The sequence below is a fragment of the Hemiscyllium ocellatum genome, chromosome 17, assembly GCF_020745735.1.
Source record: "Hemiscyllium ocellatum isolate sHemOce1 chromosome 17, sHemOce1.pat.X.cur, whole genome shotgun sequence".
Lineage (NCBI taxonomy): Eukaryota > Metazoa > Chordata > Chondrichthyes > Orectolobiformes > Hemiscylliidae > Hemiscyllium > Hemiscyllium ocellatum.
In genome coordinates, this window is record NC_083417.1 from 35204559 (window position 1) to 35223529 (window position 18971).

Below are 18971 nucleotides of genomic sequence, written 5' to 3' on the forward strand. Positions count from 1 at the left end.
GCTGTACAAGAGACAGCAATTTTACAAGGGAGAGGAGCAGCAAAGCTAGGCCCCAAACCCTACTGAGCAGAGATTTAAACAGCTGAATGGTTTAATCTTATTGGCTTGAACTCTTAATGAGAGTTTATCTACAGTGTTAAGTATTTAGATTACTTGCCAAACATCCCAATATGCTACTATGTGCTTTTGAACATACAAAATAAATTTAATATCCATCTGCTTTATTATCTAAACTACCAATTTGCATTCACTTCCCTTCCAACTGTAGTAGTTCTTTGAGGAAGATAGCAAGTGGGTCTGATAACTATTCTGTACAATTCATGTAAAATTTGTGTCAATCATAAAACAGTGGATGACAATTTTTTAATTCACTGTCTGTGTGCATCTCTGGCTGGTAAAAAGTGAGGTCTGCAGATGCTAGCGATCAGAGCTGAAAATGTGTTGCTGGTTAAAGCGCAGCAGGTCAGGCAGCATCCAAGGAACAGGAAATTCGACGTTTTGGGCAAAAGCCCTTCATCAGGAACCTGTCGAATTTCCTGTTCCTCGGATGCTGCCTGACCTGCTGCGCTTTAACCAGCAACACATTTTCAGCTCTGCATCTCTGGCTGGACCAGCATTTATTACCCAACTCTAATTGCCTAGAGGGCAGTTGAAAGTCAACTCTACTGGGGTGGATCTGGAGTCACATGCAGGCCATGCCAGCTAAGGAAGACTAATTTCCTTCCCCAAAGTGAACAAAGTGTATTGCACCTCCCCCCCCCCCCCCCCAACACAAACAACAATCCACAATGGCTTAATGGTCAGCCTTACACCCAAAATTCCAGATTCTTTGAATTCAAATTCCACTATCATGTCAGAACCTGTCAGAACATATAGTTGAGTTCAAAGTTTGGGAGAAGATTTGTAGCTCGGGTGCTCGTTGTTGTGGTTCTGTTTGCTGAGCTAGGAATTTGTGTTGCAAACGTTTCATCCCCTGTCTAGGTGACATCCTCAGTGCTTGGGAGCCTCCTGTGAAGCGCTTCTGTGATGTTTCCTCCGGCATTAATAATAGTCTAGTGAAAATACAACTAGGTCATTGCCTCTCCAAAAATCTTTGCGGTTTTGATGATCTTGCTGCCTATGACTGGAGATCATCTCATATGGTAGACTGGATTTATTTTTAACTCAAACAAAACCAAACTTTAAAAGTTAATCAATTTTCCATTGATCCATACCAAATAGCCATACACATTATTTGTGTTTTGAGTTACACTGACTCAATATCTATTTCTCTCTTTACAGCTCCAGCTGGTTCTGTTGTACATTCACTGCATCTTGTTTTGATTTCAGGTTTCTAGCAGTATTTTATTTCAGTCAGTGCATATTTCAACAATCTACAACAAGCAGTAATTTCAGACTACACCCACATAACCGAAATGAAGTACATCTTTATTATTGTACAGGCAATGAGGTTTGGACTAAATTTGGGAATTGATTGAAAGGTAACTTTTTAAATTAAATTTCAGAATTGTTACCCACATAATAACAAAACAAAAAAGGCTAACTGCACATTCCCAGTTGGGAGTACATTGTGGCCCATAGAGTCTATGGACTGAAAATCTGTTTGTCAACAATTTTCCATAAATGCAGTCCCTAAAGATTAAAGTTAAAAAAGAACAACACTTAGGTGTGCAAAACAAGTTACATATTTCTTTTCTTACACAAAATCCCCAATTTACATGTCATATTTGTTTCTAATATTCCACATTGTAGCAGTTTAATTCAAACTTGATTGAAATGAAACTGCAAATATTTCCTCCATTTAGACATCAGGATTACCTGCACACAATTGTACTTGGCCTTAGTGGCTGTTCTCAGAGTAGTAAGTGGGGTAATCAGAGAAGTTGTTTGTCAAGGTGGTGTTCCGTCTTTTCAAAAAGTCAGTCATGTAAATTTCCGCACAACCACCGCCTATGCCTTCTAAACAGCATTCTGAACCACCAAGTTATCAAGAATTTGTTATTTCCACCCACAGATATCAAACTATACAGAGAAAAACTCTCTCAGTAAACAAGGGGAAAAATATCAAATGCATCCATCCATCCTCTCTCAGCATAGTTTTCTCGCTGTAATTCCCCATATTATTAAATTAAGTTTTTGGATGTTCAGAAGTCAGTAATCGTCCTCTTCATCAGAATCCATTACTCTTCTTCTGTTAAACTGAAACAAAGAAAGTATATGAAAAGTGTCAGTTTTTCCAAAACTCTGTGTGGTTTCTGTATCCAGTTCAGATCCTATTTAGTTCAATGCAGAGCGTTTATCTAATGATCAAGTCGCTCTTCCAAATATTTAACTCCAAGCTCTACCTAAAGAGCAAAGTTTGCTCCAAGTTTGAGATAATTTGTGGGGAGAAGGTAGCTGCTAATCTAAAAGCTCTATTTCCCAACAAAGAATATTTAAATAATGGGAGCAGCAAGATTAGTATCTGATCACACAACAGTGCTCCAGACTTTAAGCTGCATTTGAGAAAAATAATCCACATGCTTACATTCCCTGAATCGTGCAGATGTTTTAAGATCTATTTATGAAAAGCATTTTTAATTTGTTCAAAAGATCAGCAAAGATAAGCACTTCTATAAAATTTTATTTTCCTAAATGATTAGTAGTGGAATTAAGCCTAGGAGACTTCCATATTATGAATAAAGCAGAAAGGTATCGCTGTATGGTAGACCTGTAACCAATACAATTGGCACATTTGTCTCAGATGTTTGAGACACAGTTAAGAAAATTGCGCTCCCAATCAACCAAATAATCTAACTTTTATTGGGGGAGTATTGGTGGTGGGGGTGGGGAAGAGATCATATTTCTTTGGAAAATGGGCACTTTACAATTCAAGTCATGGTTTAAATTGCCTTTTTAGGTTGATAAATGGCATGTTTGGATTGTGTGGCTTATCATGCAGCATCTTAAAGGAATGTTATTTATCTCAATAGTGGGGTTTGGGCACATTTCAAATTCCTTTAGTAAAATTACAGGATGTTTTAGATCCTGGTCTATATCTTTTGATTTTAATTTTCAAATTGTCCAAAACAAACACTTTACACAATTTCATCTAAATAGCTAAAGCATCTATTTTACTTTCATTTTCAAAAGATGAATGCATCTGTAGCCCCACTACACTTCAAATTGAACCAGACTGTTTTGCTAAAACAGTAAGATAATAAAACAGATTTTTAAAGATGAAATATATTAGAATTTAAGTCATTAGGCAATACAATCCGAATATATCAGTTACAAATATCAGCAATTACCTTGACAATAGTTTGCTTTCCCGTTTGTTGGTTGACCTTCTCAAGGATTTCAATCAATTCTAATTCAGAAATCTAAAAACAAACAGTATAATAAGGTTTTCTATGTTTGTCGTGAGGTCATGTCATACTTTGTGTTCATGTGTGAACTTAAAATAAATGAGGAACAATACATTCCAGACAGCCACAACAACTGGCCTCATATTCTACTTAAGTTAGGATTTACTGTAAACTCAAACATTGAAAAATATTTAAAGTATTAATTAGCTTCTTCATCTCCCATCTTGTCATGGGGAACTTCCCAAGAAGCCTTTCACCCTTCACATCTCTGAGCACAGCACTCAGAAATACCAGCGGTTTTGCGCAATCATCATTACTAGGTAGCTTTTTCTCAGTGGTCAGTATAGGCTGGGACAACTAGCCACAACCAGCCTCTTGATGGTACAATTAGAGAATGATAAGAATGAAACTGTATCCTACATTTCATGGTCGACCATGATGGGATCAGCAGCACATACCATGTTCAATAAACACCAAAACTTGAATTATTTTCATCATGTTAGTTTGCTAAAGGTAACTGCAGTCAATTAAGACAAAAATAAAAACATTTTCTAAATGCATGAAAAACAGTAACATTAAAACATAACTAAGAGTATTAGAATAGGTGGCCTTTGAAGCTCTTCCTTCCATTCAAGAAGGTCAAATCTAATGAACAGCCAGAAATTGTGTTACATATTGGCACCAATGATATAGCCAGGAAAAGGATCAAGGATATAAAAAGTGATTTCAGGGAGTTAGGATGGAAGCTGCAAAGCAGGACGAACAGAGTGGTGTTCTCTAGTTTACTACCGGTGCCACGAGATAGCGAGGTGAGGAACAGGGAACGGGCACAGCTCAACACGTGGCTGCGCAGTTGGTGTAGGAGGGAGGGCTTCAGATATGTAGATAATTGGGATGCCTTCTGGGGAAGGTGGGACCTGTACAAGAAGGACGGTTGCATCTGAACTGGAAGGGGACCAATGTCCTGGGTGGAAGGTTTGCTTGAGTAGTTCGAGAGGGTTTAAACTAGTATGGCAGGGGGGTTGGAACCTGAGCTGTATACCGGAGGTGAGAGCTGATGCAGATGAGGTAATAGCAAGAGGTAGACCAGCTAGTGGGAAGGATTTTCCTGGCAAGGAACCAAGGGATCAGTTAAAGTGTGTTTGCTTTAACTCAAGGAGTATCAGGAATAATGGGCCGAATGGCCTTACTTCCACTCCTATGTCTTATGGTCTTATAAAAGTGATGAACTTAGAGCGTGGATCAGTACCTGGTGCTATGATGTTGTGGCCATAACAGAGACATGGGTTTCTCATGGACAGGAATGGTTGCTGGATGCTCCAGGGTTTAGAGCATTTAAAAAGAATGGGGGGGGAAGGAGGGAGGGAGGGAAGAGGAGGGTGTGTAGCACTACTAATCAGACAGGGTATCACAGCTACAGAAGCTTCCATTGTCGAGGAAGATCTGCCTACAGAGTCAGTATGGGTGGAAATTAGGAACAGCAAGGGAGCAGTGACCATGTTAGCGGTTTACTACAGGCCCCCCCCAATAGCAGCAGGGAGATTGAAGAAAACATAGGTCGGCAGATTTTGGAAAAGTGTGGACGTAGTAGGGTTATTGTAATGGGTGACTTTAACTTTCTCAATATTGATTGGAACCTCCTTCGAGCAGAAGATTTGAATGGAGCTGTTTTTGTAAGGTGTATTCAGGAGGGTTTCCTAACTCAGTACGTTGACAGGCTGACGAGGGGAGAGGCCATTCTAGACTTGGTGCTCGGAAACGAGCCGGGGCAGGTATCAGATCTTGTGGTGGGACAGCATTTTGGAGATAGTGACCACAACGACCTCACATTCTACATAGCTATGGAGAAGGAGAGGATTAGGCAAAATGGGAGGATATTTAATTGGGGAAGAGGATTAGACATGAGTTAGGAAGCATGGATTGGGAGCAATTGTTCCATGGTAAGGGCACTATAGACATGTGGAGACAGTTTAAGGAACAGCTGTTGCAAGTGATGAATAAATATGTCCCTCTGAAACAGGCAAGAAGTGGTAAGATAAAGGAACCTTGGATGACGAGAGTGGTGGAGCTTCTCGTCAAAAGGAAAAAGGTAGCTTACATGAGGTGGAGGAAGCTAGGGTCAAGCTCAGCTCTACAGGATTACAGGCAGGCGAGGAAGGAGCTCAAAAATGGTCTGAGGAGAGCCAGGAGGGGACACGAGAAAGGCTTGGCAGAACGGATTAGGGAGAACACAAAGGCATTTTACACTTATGTGAGGAATAAGAGAATGGTCAAAGAAAGAGTAGGGCCGATCAGGGATAGCATAGGGAATTTGTGTGTGGAGTCGGAGGTGGTAGGGGAAGCCCTAAATGAGTTTTTTGCTTCTGCCTTTACGAAAGAAATGAACTTTGTAGTGAATGAAACCTTTGAAGAGCAGATGTACATGCTGGAATGGATAGAGATAGAAGAAGCTGATGTGCTGAAAATTTTGTCAAACATTAAGATTGACAAGTCGCCAGGCCCGGACCAGATTTGTCCTCGGCTGCTTTGGGAAACAAGAAATGTAATTGCTTTGCCACTTGCGAAGATCTTTTTATCCTCGCTCTCCATTGGAGTCGTACCTGAGGACTGGAGAGAGGCAAATGTAATTCCTCTCTTCAAGAAAGGAAATAGGGAAATCCCCGGCAATTACAGACCAATAGGTCTCACGTCTGTCGTCTGCAAGGTGTTAGAAAGGATTCTGAGGGATAGGATTTATGACCATCTGGAAGAGCATGGCTTGATTAAATGCAGTCAACACAGCTTTGTGAGGGGCAGGTCATGCCTCACAAATCTTATCGAGTTCTTTGAGGATGTGACTAGAAAAGTTGATGAGGGTTGATGAGAAAAGTTGATGAGAAGTTGAAAAGAGGTGAATCTTTTCTAGGTTCACTAGAAAAGATGATGTAGTGTATATGGACTTCAGCAAGGCATTTGATAAGGTTCCCCATGGTAGGCTCATTCAGAAGGTCAGGAGGAATGGGATACAGGGGAACTTAGCAGTCTGGATACAGAATTGGCTGGCCAACAGAAGACAGCAAGTGGTAGTAGAAGGAAAATATTCTGCCTGGAAGTCAGTGATGAGTGGTGTTCTACAGGGTTCTGTCCTTGGGCCTCTACTGTTTGTAATTTTTATTAATGACTTGGATGAGGGAGTTGAAGGATGGGTCAGCAAGTTTGCAGATGACACAAAGGTTGGAGGTGTCGTTGACACTATAGAGGGCTGTTGTAGGCTGCAGCAGGTCATTGACAGGATGCAGAGATGGGCTGAGAGGTGGCAGATGGAGTTCAACCTGGATAAATGCGAAGAGATACATTTTGGAAGGTCGAATTTGAAAGCCGAGTACAGGATTAAGGATAGGGTTCTTGGCAGTGTGGAGGAACAGAGGGATCTTAGTGTGCAGGTACATAGATCCCTTAAAATGGCCACCCAAGTGGACAGGGTTGTTAAGAAAGCTTATGGTATTTTGGCTTTCATTAACAGGGGGATTGAGTTTAAGAGTTGTGAGATCTTGTTGCAGCTCTATAAAACTTTGGTTAGACCGCACTTGGAATACTGTGTCCAGTTCTGGTCGCCCTCTTATAGGAAAGATGTGGATGCTTTGGAAAGGGTTCAGAGGAGGTTTACCAGGATGTTGCCTGGACTGGAGGGCTTATCTTATGAAGAGAGGTTGACTGAGCTCGGACTTTTTTCATTGGAGAAAAGGAGGAGGAGAGGGGACCTAATTGAGGTATACAAGATAATGAGAGGCATAGATAGAGTCGATAGCCAGAGACTATTTCCCAGGGCAGAAATGACTAACACGAGGGGTCATAGTTTTAAGCTGGTTGGAGGAAAGTATAGAGGGGGTGTCAGAGGTGGGTTCTTTACACAGAGAGTTGAGAGAGCATGGAATGCGTTGCCAGCAGCAGTTGTGGAGGCAGGGTCATTGGGGGCATTTAAGAGACTGCTGGATATGCATATGGTCACAGAAATTTGAGGGTGCATACACGAGGATCAGTGGTCGGCACAACATCGTGGGCTGAAGGGCCTGTTCTGTGCTGTACTGTTCTATGTTAATCAACTCCGCCTTCCCACATTACCGTCACAATACTCAGTACTCAAAAGCTAATTAGATCAATTAACTCAATGCATCAGGCACTGAGAATTGCAGTGCATAACTCTACACAGTTTAAAAAAAAGGATTCTCATCAAACTCCTAAACGAGGTTATCTATGGCCCCTTTCTGGACAGCCCAGCATCCACCCTGCCATGTCCTTAATAATTTTGTCAGTTTCAACCTCTCATTCACCTGAATTCTAGGGAATAAAAGCTTTCATTGTTCTTTAAGGAGAGGTTGAGCAATCACCTCATCCAAGGAATCTAACAAACTTTACTGTACTTCCCCTGATGTAGGTCCATTCATCCTTGGATAAGAAGGCTGAAAATATACACAGCATTACATTTCTCACTAATAACTGTTGTAAAATAATCCCTTTGTATCGTACTACATGCATTCTTAATTGCTTCCTATAGCTGCATGTTAATTTTTTTATATAAGACAAAAATGATGAAAACTCAATTTTAATAAAGAGAAGCGCAGAAGTGATAATGCCTTACTTTTCTACCAAGCTGCCCAAACCTTGCCATCTGTATAAGGTAATTCTCCACCGATTTGGCTTTCTCAGGCTTCACCAGAGCCAAATTACTCACTGGAAATGAAAAAATATAAAATGACATGAAGGACACAGGAAATATTTCAATGAAGATTTCTGAAAAGGCCAACAAAAAGATATTTGCTAACCAAGGCATTTTGTAAAATCAGAATGCATCAATACTTTTTAAAAATTTCCCAATCATTATCCCACTTGCTGGATGAAAGGAAATGTTGTATTCTTGCAATGCTGTGCAAGAAGTAATACAACATATTGCTAGTTGGAAATGTTATTCACACGAAGCACTAAGGGTGCAAAACATCCATCTCACAACCCAGCAATTCATTTCACTTGAACTTCAAAGTTAAAAAAATTACAGGTAAATTTGCTTTTAGCATTTAATCACAGGAAATTTTAGTTAACCAGACAATTCTCACATAAGTTACTTACAAGACTAATCCTTGAACTATGCCTTTTAAGAAAAAAAACTATACACAATAGACAAGGGTATAATGCTAATTTTTCAATCATGAACAGTATATGGGCACCACCAGATGAGCAACAATGAGTAAATGGTTCTTTTACTTTCATCACCTGATATCCAAAACCCCAGTAATACTCAGTAGGATAGGCAGCGTCTGTGAAGAAAGGAACAGTTAACCTTTTGGTGTGATGACTTCTCATCAGAACTGGAGAAACTTCAAGATGTAACAGGTTTTAGGCAAGTACAGAGAAGGTCTGTGGCAAGATGAACAGCAGGAGAGGTAAAACAAAAAAAACGAAAAATGCTGTGAACTAAGAGATGGCAATGAGACAAGCAAAGAAACAAAAAAGCTGTTGAGGTGGTGAAAATGGAAATCACAGAATCATCATCAATAGCTGTTACCTGCTAAAAGATTTACACAAAGGTTTTGAGCTGAAACTGTTGAACTAAACATTTAATCCTAAGGGCTATCAAGTGTCTGTTTGAAAGATGAGATGCTGCTTCCAAAGATTACATCTATCTTCAATGAAACAGTGCAGAATGCTGAGGTTAGCGAGAATGGAACGGAAAATCAGAATTGTTGGCGAGTAGCTCCAGATGATATTTAGGAATTATTGGCACACACACAGGATTCACCCAATCTGCACCTGACCCATCCAACCCTCTCTCATCCACTAAATGTACAGGAGGTCATACATAAATACTGAATGCAATACACTAAATTGAAATGATATGCAATTAGCACTTTCATCTGAAAAATACGTTTGGGACCATGGATGACAGAAAGTAAAGAGGTAAAATGCAAATATTGCATTTCTGATCTTGCCTGGGATGATAGCTTGGCTGGGGTGCTCCTTTCAAATGCAAAGGGCACTGGAAAGGGAAAGAGGAGTTTGGTGGTGACAGCATGCAGGAGGTGGTGAAAATGAAGAGGACAAAATGTGGAATAGAAGGTGAAAATAAGGGAGACCAGACTAAGGTTTTATGTGGTAAGGAAATTGAAGACCAGAAATTCAGGACATAGGATGGATGTTGCGAGAATCCTGTTAACAAAAGTGGAGGGAAACACACATTTCGTACTGGTTTGGAGGTGGGATTGACGAATTTGGATAAAGAAGCTGGAAAAAAATAGATTCTTTGAGGAAAGGCCATAGGATGAAGTATAGTTAAGACAGTTGCGGAAATGAGTGGTTTCTACTAGATGCTGGTTGATAGCCTATGCCTACCCCAACCACTGAAATGGAGACAGAAAAGGGAAGAATCCAAAATAGGCCACTAGAAAGCAAGGGCAGGATGGGACCTGAAAGCAACTTAAATTAAAGTTTCCAGTTCTGGACACCACAGGAAACACCACTGATACAATTGTCAATATATTCGAGAAAGAAATACAAAGATAAAATGCACCTCAGTAAGTCTGCAACACCAATATTCAAAACTGAAGCTGGTCCAACCCAGGCGTGTACAGGTCCAACCACACCATTTATTGAGGATGCGAAAGGATTCAATGGACAAGCTATCCTATACAAGAACGAGTTCAGCATGGCAGAGATGATGGGGTGGACACGACCAGCTAGGTCTCTATTTAAGAGAGAGATGGTATGCTTCAGACTCTTGTGCCTGGTGATAGATGACCGGAAAATGTGATTGGATGACCGGAAAATGATGAAAAGGATGTGGATACAGCCTGAAAACTGGAAACCATTAAAGTGGCAGAGGATGTCAGAAGGGTTGGTCAGAAAAGTTGTAGGGAACAAGTAGAATCTAGACGTGAAGAAATCAGTTGTATGTGACAAGAACAGAGCGAAACAATGACTTGGGAAGGAGATAGAGATAGAGTGAGCATTCATGTGGATCTCCTCTCCATTGGGAAGAGGAAATACAAATTGGGAGATTGCTTTACAACCACCTCTTCACACTGAAAACATCACCCTGCTTCACTATTACAGTTAAGCTTAATTTAATGACAGGGAGCAGCACCTCATCTTTGAATTGTGGATATTATAGTTCCTGACACATCACTACATTCAATAATAGCAGACTGTAGTCTCTGCTCACATTTTTCAGGATAGCAGCAATTTTGTTGTGCTTTCCTCTGGAAACACCTTTTATTTCTTTGTTTCATTGTCATCTCTTTCCACTTGCAGTATTATCATTTGGTCATGTAATCAATCCTGAACTCCACCATGCATCTGTACTTGCTAAAAACATGACACGTTTCTATTTTTCTCTAGTTCCAAGGAAAGGTTATCAAATTGAAATATTAACTCTGCTTTTCTCCACTGCCTGACCTGTCTTTATTTCATATTTCCAACATCTGCAGGATTTTGCTTCAGTATCAAATACGTATTCAATTTGTTCTTTGGCAGTTATGATCATGTGCAAATGACCAGATTATCGAGACATTGGTAATTAAATTAACTGCTAGAACCATTAGTTATATATATTATCACTGTAACCACTAAACATATCCATTAATGGGATGAGAATTTTAACCAAGGTTTGAGGAATGGAAGCCAGTATCAGAGTACTGCATGTACTACACCAGTGTGTAAGACAGGAGAGAGGAAGCAGAGTTGTGGACAAATTAATGTGTCCAGTTGGTGGAGCATTGGTCGGCAGAATTCTTGAAGAGCTGAACCTGTAAATGACAAAGGCACAGTGCTTCAGCAACAAATGAGTTAAAGGAGAGACAGGTGTGGAGGATACTGGAGACTGAGTTGGTGGCATTCGTAAAAGAGAGGATATGGAGTCAGAGGCTTAGTTTTGGTCAAATATATTGCTGGGGTTGCAAAGTAATAATGGAAGGAATAGCAGTTGAACTGGCAATGGTATAATTTGTGATAGATTTCAAAGTCAGTGGCCTTTGTCTTCCCAATGTTTAAATGGGAACCCATCCATAACTGGGTAGGGCAAGCTACATGATGATACAGAGGCCAAAAGGGTTCTGAGAAAATGTCCGAGAGGTTGAACTTGATTTACAGAATACATGTGAAACATTAATCTACATGTCTGGAGCACATTGCTAATCAGAGAATCAAGGAATCCCTACAGTGCGGAAAAAGGCCATTTGGACCACTGAATCTGCACTGACCTTTTGAAAGGCATCCCAAATAACTTCAGCCTTCTACCCTAGCCCCATGGCTACTCCATCTACCCTGCATATTGCTAGACACTACAAATAATTTAGCATGGTCAATCCAGCTAATCTGCACATCTTTGGACTGTGGTCGGAAACCACAGCACTCAGAGAAAACCCACAACATGGGGAGAAAGTGGAATCGAACCTGGCACTGTGAGGCAGCAGTGCTAACCACTGAGCTGCCCTTATGATTTAGACAAATATGCAGAAGCAAATGATTCTTTGTAAAATCCTGAAATAATGGAGCCGGGGCCAGGAGAGAGGGCCCTGCCAGAAACGCTTTGGCTGCAAACAGATAGTAAAAGTGTAAACAGGCAGGAACAATGCACCAAATTGGACAATAGAAAGGAAGCATTAACAAATCTCACCTACGTCAAAGATTATTAAATGGTTGAGAAGGATGAGAAAGAACAATGCACATATCGAAGGATTTCATTTATAACTTAAATTAGCTGGTTTGAGGGGCAACTTGATTGAAAAGACTCAAACACAAAGATAAAGGAAAGTTCAGCACAGATTTGAAAAGACAATGACATTGCCAAAGACAGGTATGCTCAAGTTGTAGCTGTAATTTGTGAAGACAGAGGATTAGATGTGTTTTGCTTTTGATGATAGCCAATTTGTGAAGAAGGGGTCTGTATCAGAGGAGAGGAAACTGTTGCAATGACAAGAAAGAAGCCTAGAATGATCCTTGGGTGGTGTCTGCTATCGGGAAAATTCGAAAATGCAGAGCTTGAAGTGGCCAAATCATATAAAGCTTGGCCTAATTCAATTTTGTCTGAGATCCAGTAAACCTGAGGAACTGAAGATAGGCATCATACCAAACTGAATGTCCAGGATGAATAGGAGTAACAGTGCGCTGGTCACAAGGACATCAAATGAGATGGTGAACTACTAACTGTTAATCTTTAAAGAGAGTTAAGACAGCTTATTCCGCAAAGGTGAATAAAGAAGAAAGTGGAATAGAATGAAGGTAGGCCAATGTCAGGGATAAGAAGTACAAGGAAATGGTAAAGAATACCTGTCAGATTAGAAAGTTGAGATGGCTGTAAACATAAGAGAGAGGGGATGGTTTTGATAAAACAGGAGGGCCATGAAATCAGAAAAGAAGGCAAGAGGAACAGAGATTAAGGATGAGTTTGGTAAGTACAGAAGCTGAGGGCGGAAGATAAGATGAATATCTTGATGAGAAACTGAGAATGTGGGTCTTTCGTGTTGCTACTGCTTGCTGATTTTGACCAAAAGAAAACTTTGATAATGTTTTTCATCTAGTGCCTGGAAATCATTCTGTTACACCAATCATTTTAAAGACCTTACAGTCTAGTAAGTCACTTTCGACAATATTTTGTAATTTGAGTTGTAACATGCAATCTTCTATTACTTACATCTAGCACGAGCAGATTGATCTAAGACCTGAGCAAGAATACTGTTCCTCATTTCTGACTCCCTGCAATCACAATTTATTCACAATAAGAAGGCATAAATAAAAAAATGCAACACTGCATTACTTCCAATAAAATCAAAAGCAAGAAAATATATAAGTTACTAAAGGAGGACTACAGCAGACTTCTTACAGTAGAATCAAAATATGAACTTAAAGTAATCAGAAAAGTCAGAATTAATGATGCCTTCAATAGTAAACTCTGATAAAGAAACCAAGTTTAAAAACAGGAAAGCACATCAATGACTGTGTAAACCCCTTTACACTGGGTGTGTTAAAACGTTAAATCATATCAATTATTTCTCTAAGGGACCATAAAAGATAAATGTGGAGGAAATGGCATTCATCCCATCTCACTATTCCATGACCTCCTCCCCCTCACAAATCCCTTTTATGGGCAGGCTTTTTTTGAAAATGTTCACTCATTTACCCTTTCGCTGGGAGGTACAATTGGTAAATCAGGCAGTCTGTGATTTCTTACCGCTGTTTCGCTTCTTGCTGGTTTTGCTGATCATCAGGTGCATCCTAAATTCAGATAAGATAAACATAATTAACAAACAGTGACATCTGATGCCCAGATTCTGACTGATTTAACAAGTTGACAATTAATTATGATAACATGTCTAAGACATGATTATTGAAGAACCTTGCAATACCTCTGCTAGGTAATTGTGAGGGGAAAGATATAAAAGGGACCTAAGGGGCAACTTTTTCACACAGCAGGTGGTACGTGTATGGAATGAGCTGCCAGAGGATGTGGTGGAGATTGGTACAATTGCAACATTTAAGAGGCATTTGGATGGGTATATGAATAGGAAGGGTTTGGAGGGATATGGGCGGGGTTCTGGCAGGTGGGACTAGATTGGGTTGGAATGTCTGTTCGGCATGGACGAGTTGGACCGAAGGGTCTGTATCCATGCTGTACATCTCTATGATTCTAAAAACCTGTCACATGATTGGAATGTTTTCATCTATCAAACAAATTGTAAATGGCAACAATCAGTAACTGATAGCCAGACAGAGGCAAATCAAAATACATGGGGCACTGCACCCCAAAAGTCCATGAATTGCCCACGAAAATTAATTTGCAAAACAACCAGGGAAAAGTCATTCATATAAACAGTATAGAAGGAAATAGTGAAGAGTTGCTTCTGTAATCACAGGCTATTCAATCCTGTGCTGGCTATTGATTGCTCATGACTGAACTTATCGACAGCAAAGGTGGGAGGGAAAGAGCCTGCGCTGGAGAAGCAGTGACTATTTAAAAAGTCAGAGGTGATTGAGCACCTTCTACTGGGAGCCGATAGTGTTGCACCATTCAGAAGCCAAGGTCAGGAAGATTGGGACAAGAGTTCCTTTGGCAAGATCCAGGAATTCTGTCTGGTGGATCTGAAGTGTGGTGGGGGACTTGCTACAGCAGTGTTCAGAGAGGAGGAAGGTGGCTCTAAGAATGGAATAGAGGAAGAGAAGAGAGAAGGAAGCTGCAAGAGAGGTGTGGGGATTAAAAAGGCTCAAAAGGGATAAATGAGAGGGTTGGGAAATGAAGTTTCCAAGGAAAGGCTTCAAAGGAAACAGAAGTTTTAAACCTGTTAACAAACAAATACTCAGTTAAGTGGGATCCAAGAAAATTTTAAAACACCAACATAATACATTCCTTGAACATGAATATAGAAACTCCAGGATTGTATAAATGTAGGAGTCACTATTAGGAAAAAATGTAGTGGATGCTACTGTAATATACACTTAATTGTTAAATCTACATCCAAGATTAAGATCCAAAATGTAGTAAATAGGGTTTTAATTGCTTAATTAAAACATTCCAGCTTCATTCAAGTACAATGGAGATGCATTGGCCTCACCAGTCTATGCAAGATGTATTTAGGGTAATGGCTTTTCATATGTAGAAGTGTTTGTCAGCTTTTTTGGAAAAATCTTTATTAGTTTACACCTATTGTCTTGCAGCAATTTAAATACTGCCATGTCTCAGAAATTATTACTTTCTTTGAGATTCACTACTCAGAGTAGAAATTTCTCATCTTAACGAGGAGTTGATAATTACATATCAATTAATTATTCAAATTTGCTTTCATCTGCTTCCAAATATCAACACAAATACAAAAATCATGGTTGCTATGTGACAGCATCACTTATAAATAACTGAGTTACAGTAAATGAAAAAGTAGCCATTAAAACCCCGGAAACACTCAAAAAACATATTCTGAATAAAGATAATGTTTACACCGGTGTAGTAGTTTATTTGTGTAAACAATTTATGCCTATAATATATCCCAAAAGCTAAAGGAGGGATTTCAACACATTTGATGCACAGTTAAGGTATGATCCAAGGAAAATCTGATTAGTTTTAGGCAAATGTGTAATTCCAGATTCTGGAATTTTTGAAAGGACCCAGTAATATTAGGAGATATGGCAAGTTGATTATTTCAAATGTTCTGGTTGTTTTACGTGGAATGTTGTTGACTGTCTCAGCTGCTGTGGTAGAATTTGTCAAAGCCGTCAAATGTGGGCAGAGTTTTCAGTTTCCGTTCTGATGAAGGGTTACTGGACTTGAAATGTTAATGCTCATCTTCTCTCCACTGATGCAGCCAGACCTCCTGGGTTTCTCCAGAAACTTGTTTTTGTTTGTTTCAGATCTCTAGCAACCATAGTTCTTTATTTTATTTCAACGTAGGGTGTTGGATGTGGATTGGCCTGAAGTCTCTTCAATAAGATGAAAGCCCTTCATAAAAATGTCAGGTTTGTGCTAACAGGCAGGAAAAAATTCTTAAGGAAGAGCTATGTAAATGTAATAACATTGAGTTAATAAAGTGTGGCAGAGGTGTGCATTCTACTGATTGCCCTCTTCACTTGCTCCTTTTGAAATGCTAATTTAAATCACATCTTGCCACATTATTCACTAGTGTTTCACTAACATGTTCTAAATAGTGCCTCAGCATTATATTTTAACATAAGCTTATTCACAGAATAAGGATTTTGCTTTCCATGTACGAGACACCAGGCCAGAAATTTTTACCCTCTGGTTTTGTCTATTCTTAAGATTCAAAGCCAACCAAGAACCATTTTCCTGTCTACAACAACTAATATGTCAACTCCTAGTCATGAGATTCTGACAAAGGGTTATTAAGCTGAAACATGGTTTCCTACCATAAAATTTGCCTGATTTGCTGATTGTTCCAGTATTTTATATTTCCACAAGCCATTCCAGACACCTGATTGTTCTATGTGTACATATAGGAATGAAACAGAGTTTAGATTGACTAGCTAGTAGCAACATAAATTTGATTATTAAAAGGTGGACTTGTGTTGACTGTTAGGGGCTTTTATCTTCCCTAGTGGGTCTTTGTAAGGTAAGTGACAAAGCAAACTGTCTAGCATACTACAGCCATTTGCATTTCTTCAGGCATTTCTTCCTTAACACAAGTCCTTGAATGATTAATTATTGAGACAATGTATTTTGACAGCAAAATATTAAGTATAAACACAACTAAAACTGCCAACAATTCTGAGTTTAACAGTTTTGCTTCACTGTGTATTGTAAACATTCTAACAATCTGGTCATGAAATCAGATCATAGTAAATGGCTGGTGCTAGTGAACATGTGACAACTTGAGAATTTCTTGGCTGCCTTAAAAAGGGTAAGTCAGCTGGTATCTTTGCTGCAGACAGTAACCAAACTTCTTTCCAGCAGGACAGGGGGGAACCAATGCGAGACAGCCCTCCTCTGGCAGAATAACGTCCTCTATCTCAGAGATGGTCACAGGTGAGATGCTGACAGGATATTATTCAGCAAGGAGTTAAAATAAAAGCATAGGGAAAGGTGAGTGAAATATGCAGCTAACCAAGACGTGAGGGGAGTTCCAGACCATCTGTGCCTCAGCAGAAGGTCAGGGAGCTCCCCTGCACAGCCTCGCCAGCTCCCAGGCAGTGATGAAGGGGAACACGGCCCACTACAGCGGCCAGATCACCAGGCTCCCGGGGGTGAACTCGGCCTCCACACTCTCAGCACCCGCTGTTCACGGCGAGCGGCCTTACCCCGCGATGTGCCTGGAGCTCAGCGAGTCTCTGCCGCCGAATCATTTCCAACTCCTGATCCTCCATCGTTAAAGGCCTCCGTTCGGTTTTTAAAAAAATGCAAAAACACACCGACTACCAAATTACCGCAGCGCGGCCAACGGGAACTCTCAGATTAGCACCACCAGCGGAATCTGATTTAACTACAGCACCCTCCACCGACAGCGCCTCTGGCGGAATCTGATTTAACTACAGTATCCTCCACCGACAGCGCCACCAGCGGAATCTGATTTAACTACAGTACCCTCCACCGACAGTGCCATTACAGGAATCTGATTTAACTGCAGCACCCTTCACCGACTGCGCCAGCAGCGGAACCTGACCTAACTGTAGCACCCTCCACCGACAGCGCCACCAGCGGAATTTGGTTTAACTACAACACCTTCCAGCGACAGCGACATTACAGGAATCTGATTTAACTACAGCACCCTCCACTGACAGCGCCACTAGCGGAATCTGATTTAACTACAGTACCCTCCACCGACAGTGCCATTACAGGAATCTGATTTAACTGCAGCACCCTTCACCGACTGCGCCAGCAGCGGAACCTGACCTAACTGTAGCACCCTCCATCGACAGCGCCACCAGCGGGACCTGACTTAACTACAGCACCCTCCACTTAGTGCTTCTGGAGGAATCTGAGTGGAAATGCCCCAATTATCAGCATAATTTGCACTGCACTGAAACTTGTAGAAAGGAAGAGTTCCATTTATAGCAGAGTTTCTCAAATCTTTTCATATTGTGACCCATTGGAAGGCTGGAAATTGTTGCAACTGCTCTGGGATCAGAGAGAACCAGTGTGGCTCGTGGTCGTAGGTGTCTACATCGATAAAGACTCTTTGGCTACTCTGATCCAATTTTCCACCCTTTGGTCCATGGATTTGCATGGCCTGGCTTTGCAAATTCACATCTAAATACTATTTACATATTATGTGTATCTGTCTCTACAACCCCACCAGACAGTGAGTTCCCAATTCCCTCTAAGTAACAAAAACTTAAGATTCCCTTTAAACCTCCTGTCTCTCACTGAAAATCTGTGTTTTGGTCATTGATCACTCTGCTAGAGGCAGAATTACTTCCTGTCTACCTTGTCTATGTCCCTCAGAATCCTTATACATTTCAATCATGTCTTTCTCAGTTTCCTCTGGTATCCAATCTCTCTTCATAACTAAAACTCTCCAATCTAGGCAACATCCTGGTAAATTTTCTCTGCACTCTTTCCATTGCTATCACATTCTACCTTTGATGTAGATTCCACAGCTGCGTACAATACTTTAGCAGTGGCCTAACCAACCTTTCTTCAGTATTGTTTCAACACAAGAATCAGTTCATAGAGCACAGCAGGCCAGGCAGCATCCGAGGAGCAGGAGAATTGACGTTTCGGGCATAAGCCCTTCTTCAGGAATGAGCCCCAATTCTCCTGCTCCTCAGATGCTGCCGGCCTGCTGCGCTTTTCCAGCACCATACTTTTCAACTCTGGTCTCCAGCATCTGCAGTCCTCACTTTCTCTCAGTTCATAGAGAACTAATTCCCAGAAAGAAATGTTAGCTGGAATGTTCGTTTAAAAAAAAATTCATTGGAATACCAGATGATTTCTTGTCTCAGAATTAATCGTATATACACAGCAAATTAAATGGATTATCCAACCCATTCTAGTGATGTTGTCCCATTAATATTGGAGTAGTTTTCATTCAATTAAATTCAGGTGGAGCACTGAACCTCGCTGTCTACATCCTGTCCTTTAAACAATTCTTAAAAGTGAACACTTGTAAGATGTGAGGAGAGTTTCAAGCTATGGGTTTTCTGTCCTTATTTTGT

The 18971-nt window shown here is 40.5% G+C and overlaps 1 protein-coding gene across 1 annotated transcript; it reads right to left on the reverse strand.

The window, feature by feature from the left end:
• Nucleotides 1–1362: 1362 nt before the first annotated feature.
• pdcd5 (programmed cell death 5) lies at nucleotides 1363–17298 on the reverse strand. The gene is made up of 6 exons (XM_060837668.1): nucleotides 17115–17298; nucleotides 13546–13589; nucleotides 13009–13070; nucleotides 7966–8057; nucleotides 3291–3362; nucleotides 1363–2199 (listed from the first exon to the last, which is right to left on the reverse strand). The coding sequence occupies exons 1-6, from the start codon at nucleotides 17178–17180 to the stop codon at nucleotides 2152–2154; spliced, it is 384 nt and encodes a 127-aa protein (XP_060693651.1). The 5' UTR covers nucleotides 17181–17298; the 3' UTR covers nucleotides 1363–2151.
• Between the last annotated feature and the right edge of the window lie 1673 nt (nucleotides 17299–18971).